The sequence below is a fragment of the Nelumbo nucifera genome, chromosome 8 (assembly GCF_055504915.1).
Source record: "Nelumbo nucifera cultivar China Antique chromosome 8, China Antique-T2T, whole genome shotgun sequence".
NCBI lineage: Eukaryota > Viridiplantae > Streptophyta > Magnoliopsida > Proteales > Nelumbonaceae > Nelumbo > Nelumbo nucifera.
Window position 1 is genome coordinate 53,711,766 of NC_142656.1, and position 5,007 is coordinate 53,716,772.

A 5,007-nucleotide genomic window follows, 5' to 3' on the forward strand; every position below is an offset into this window, starting at 1 on the left:
TATTGAGTTTATTTTCCATCATTTTAAGTTAAGGAGCCATTGTATATAAATTATTTGACCTTTAGCAAACTTGGTTATATCATTGAGGCTTCTTTTTAGGCACAAACATGGAAAAAAACCTTAGAATTAGAATTACAAGATTTGCATTTTTTTTATTGCATAATTAACAAATCTAATTCCACCTCCAATTCCAAAAACAACCTTAACTTCAAACTTATTACTTCTAATTCATCATCAAAATAATCATTTTGGAAATATCCATATGTCCTGATCTCAATATTGATTATTCTAAGTGAAGAAAGAGAAAACACAAATTTTATAATGAATTTGCAAAATACATAACAAAATCTACTAGAATACAAAACTAGATGCATTTGACAAATTTAATGTAACCAATATTGTCAAAATCTTATAATTTACAATATGCTTCAAGATTTGAATCATGAACCCCAAAGATTTTGATTTGAATCATATGTTTGAATCGTTTTATACAAAAATCAAACAAATTTTGTTTGAATCCTACAATTTGATTCATAAATCTTATAATTTATAAGATTCCTACATTTTAAAGCAATTCAATATCAGAATCAGAATAAGTTGGAATGGATTCTCATTCCCAAGGGATGGGTAGGGAATGACCATTCACTCAAATGGCGTAATGCCATTCCAGTTCTACCAAATCAAACAGTTGGAGATTCTGATTCCATACCCCCTACCTGCAAGCCAAATGAAGCCTAAGTTTATTTTCCATCATATGTTGGATAAAATGCCATTGTATGTGAGTTATTTGAGTTTCAAGTCAAACTTGATTATACTTCTATTGTATAAATGATAACTACTATTGTTTTAGGTATATAAGTAGATACGGATTAAAAATTGGTAGAGTCACTGTTTTTTTTTTTTTTTAATCAGCAACACAGAAATGATTTCATTAATAAAAAATAGGCATGAGTACAACAAGAGGTTGTGAAAAGAGGAGAAAAGCACAGCTATGGAAAAGCTGACCTCACCCAGATATTACAATTGAGCCCAATGCAATTGAGTTCTGCGTAGCCCTTGCTTAGCTAGACCATCTGCCAAGCTGTTGGCAGTTCTTCTTACTCAACTTTGATAATCAAATCCTTTGCTAACCAATTAAAACGCCTGAAGTCATTCCCACCACCCCATGTCACCTCCTCTCCTTCAGCCATTTCTCGAATCACCCTCAATGACTAGGCTATTGATGCCCAGCTCCTTTGCCTTCTCAACCCCGTATACTGTAGTTAACAGTTATGCTCTTGCCACACCACCCCGTTCAGCAGGCCCTGAGTATAAAGGCTATCATTACCCCCCGCCCTCCCCATGCCTGAGGGGCCTGGGTTACCCAAACAACTCCCATCAAAATTCAGTTTCTTCCAGTCACATAATGGGGGTGACCACATCTCAGCAGGTTTCTGTCTTCTAGAAGATGAACCAACAATAACAGCCCAAGCCCTAAAAAAAGGCTGTTCTATGTGTACTTAGCCTTTTTTGCTTATCTATATTTCATTTTTTGACAATTTGTAAAAAATGGAAACAATTTTATGATTTACAATATAATTCATGATTTGATTTGATTCAACTTTCTCTATGATTTACAATACAATTATGATTTTTAAAACATATAATGTAACTATATAAAATATAGCATATGAACATTTATCTACAATTCTGCATCTGTTTAACAAAGCAATTGACAATTACAGGTGTCCAACAATGAAAACTTTGGTGTCTGAAAACAGATGCTTGCAATTATTAAAAGCCTGTTGAGTTGCATCTAGAGTCCCAGCAGATCGACATATGCTTAAACATTCAGATTAGAGGGGACTAATTTAGTTTCTTTAAACCCAAAAAAAAAGGGCTAGGTGCTCAAATTATATGATTAATTAACTCTTTAAGGATCAAAAGATTAAAAAAATATAAGCAAGTACTACGCAACAAGTCCAAAATGATTTCAATTCTTAAGACTTGGGAGACATATATAACCTAGAGAACACGGGTATCATTTACAGCTGGAGTGACCCCAAAACTCAAAACTGTTCAACATTCAGACAAATGTAGAATCAGATTTACCTTTTCTTGTTGTAAATGAGAATCATATATACCTGAGCATAATCATGTTGGGTTTTTAAATCCTCAGCCATTAGTGTTGATGAAGAAGAAAGAATTACTTTTTCCACAAACATGGATAATTACGAAGCACTTGACATTTAATCAAGATAAGAAAAAGAGAACAGAGAAACACTAAAAGGCTCTATTTGGGAAGAGTGCAAATACAAATATATAGAGTGCATTCTGGTCCATGCATTCCAGTACATGTTGGTTTAGTTTTGCATTGATAAAGTTATTTTCTTGCCAAACAATTTTTAGTTGTGATAGGTGCAAAACACAAATCCCAAAACTGGAATACACCTTTTTAACATCGATCAACTTTGAGTGCAAAGTTTACATCCATTTTTTGGATGCAATCTTTGCTCTCATTTGAATGCAAACATGTACTGGAATCTGTCTTTTTTGTCATTGTCAAGACACAAATGCATTCTTGCCAAACACCAGCAAAACTGAGCCAGAGTACATATATCCACTGAACCGTCATTTGCACTATTCCCAAACAGAGCCAAAGGTGTATCCTCACAAATCAGTGTCTACAATCTCCAAAATAATCCTTCTAATCACAATTCTAAAAGACCATCCATTTCTGGAGATAGGCAGCCTAAACTTACCCATATAGGCATCTAAAACAAAAAAAAAAAAAAAAATCCCCTTATCCAGGTTCAATACTCCTGCTCATATAAAACTAACTAAAATCAATACCTAATACTCAACATAATTTCAAAGACAGATTTCTCAATGTCGCATGGATATGCTTCTGGTGTGGAATGCTTTTGTCACCTGCTAAAGTTTGTAGACAAGCCCATCTGCCTCTATCCAACTGCAACTTTCTGTTTTGGGCAATCCCCTTATGTTTCGGATTCTCCTCATCCAACATCAACCTTTGCAACAATATCCAACCTATTGGCCCAAAGCATAAATCTTAGAAAACAGCACATATTTAGCAGGATCCTCTGGCCCCATTATTGAGAAGCTTTCCTGCAGAAACTTCACCAATTTCAGCATCGCACTAAGTTTCACATAAACAACGACCCCCATATGCTAGCATGAGGTTCTACCTTCATTGTTTTACCAAACCAATAAGCTTCCTCAACAAATCTTGCATGGTCTACAAGATCAACCATCAAGCATAGTGATCAACCAAAGGCTTTATTTTCAAGCCTCCAGTCATGCAACTAAGACATTAATTACCCGTATCTAGCAGGCTAGCATGGCTCCATGCAGTAAAAACACCCCGAATGTGACTGCATCTGGCTGCAAAAGACCAACTAACAACTCCAAGTTTGAGGGCATCTTCTGCACGCCCATGGTTAGCAAAACCTACAATTATTGCATTATAACACACTATGTCCTTGAAGGCATCTTGCCAAACACTTGATAAGCATCATTGTCCAACATCTAGCATACATGTCAACCAAAGAGTTGAAGATGTGGGTATTCATTTCCATGCCACTATGATTTTTAAAGCACTCGTGTATTTCTTTTTCTCTTCTCAGAGCTCCAATGCATCCACAGACTGAAATGGCAACAGCCATGGTTACTTGATTGGGCCCTACATTCTCCACTTTCATATAATTGAAAAGTACCAGAACTTTTTTATACTCTCCACTGTGAGAGTAAGCCATAAGCAATGCATTTCAAGAAGACACATCCCTCAGATACATCCAATCAAAAAGTTCCTGTGCAGCTTGCAAATTTCCATGATTAGTATAACATGGGGTCATGGTGGCCCACCAAACTAAAATCCCTTTGAGTTATATTGTCAAACGTTTCGCTGGCAGCTCCAACATTTCCATCACAAGATTCTTCTCACATGCAGTTCCAACACAGTTGCTTCAATGCAGCCAAACTTGGCATAGATGCCCACCATTGCACCATTCCCAGTTTAGAAGCATGAATATGGATGCAGTTGCCTTCTTGAACATCCAATAAAGTGAAAATTATATAAAAAGAGGTAAAATAAGCCTGTGGAAGTGATGTTGGAAGATTATTTCATCAAAGATCTACATTTGATGTTAAAAACAAAAACAAGGATGTGATCTTTCTCATAAGCTAACTTTGCTTATTCATAAGCCGAAAAAAAAAATTAACAAAAACTCAGACAAGATGTTTCTGACTGGAAATTGCTGTATCAAGAACAAGTAATCCACAGCTAAAAGAAGGTTTCCAGTTAAAAATATAATAGTAAACACTGAAAAAGGAATATCCCAGCTCTCAAACCTCCTCGCCACTAGATTGGCTGTCTGCGCCTGAGTCTATGGCCCTCAATCTTTCAGCCATCATCCGTTCCCTGTTCTGGGTCTGTCTTTCTACACCGACCATCCACAACCCTAAAAACAGTAATAGTAGAAAACAAAGAAATCAAGATGTTGGGGGTAGAATATCAAATTGGTGCCAAATGCAGTTGCGGAGCATCAATACAAACCTATGGCACTTCCGATTGCACATAACCACAGGATCCTCATTGACCATTTATCCCCAATAACTCCTCTGCTTCCCATCTTTTGCCACCAATAAACAGAAGTTAAATTGTAGCAGATCCGGAGCCACTCTCGAGGTGAAGGGTGTCCAAACCCTCAGCAGCTCAGCGTCGAATGACAGAGCAGGGTATTAGCGTTAAGGAATTTGAACCACTTCAACTATGTTTGGGAGGGCTGAAGCTTTCATTGAGCTGCTTTCGCAGAGCCGCTTTGAAGGAGTTACTAGTTTCAAAATTTTCACTGAACATTCTTTATGAGCTGTCCGGGTGGAGCCCACCTTGCAAAGTTAAGCACCTGAAAACTCTCAAAAATGCCCCTGAGGGCTGTTTTGATTGAGCTGCTTTGAAGAAACTATTAAAACAAAAATTAGCATCTGCTCCCCACATCACATCCCAAC

The 5,007-nt window shown here is 36.8% G+C and overlaps 1 protein-coding gene across 1 annotated transcript; it reads right to left on the minus strand.

The window, feature by feature from the left end:
* Nucleotides 1-545: 545 nt before the first annotated feature.
* On the minus strand, nucleotides 546-4,774 carry LOC104601608 (HrpN-interacting protein from malus protein). Its single transcript, XM_010265006.3, has 3 exons — nucleotides 4,556-4,774; nucleotides 4,351-4,460; nucleotides 546-716 (listed from the first exon to the last, which is right to left on the minus strand). The coding sequence occupies exons 1-3, from the start codon at nucleotides 4,629-4,631 to the stop codon at nucleotides 681-683; spliced, it is 222 nt and encodes a 73-aa protein (XP_010263308.1). The 5' UTR covers nucleotides 4,632-4,774; the 3' UTR covers nucleotides 546-680.
* Nucleotides 4,775-5,007: the final 233 nt, after the last annotated feature.

What these genes read in the sequence shown, in the direction of transcription:
- LOC104601608 (XM_010265006.3), bottom strand. Translation starts at nt 4,631, where the DNA reads ATGGGAAGCAGAGGAGTTATTGGGGATAAATGGTCAATGAGGATCCTG. An exon ending in TGCAATCGGAAGTGCCATAG is followed by an intron (nt 4,461 to 4,555) that starts GTTTGTATTGAT and finishes TACTGTTTTTAG; the next exon opens with GGTTGTGGATGGTCGGTGTA. An exon ending in GCCAATCTAGTGGCGAGGAG is followed by an intron (nt 717 to 4,350) that starts GTTTGAGAGCTG and finishes TTTGGCTTGCAG; the next exon opens with GTAGGGGGTATGGAATCAGA.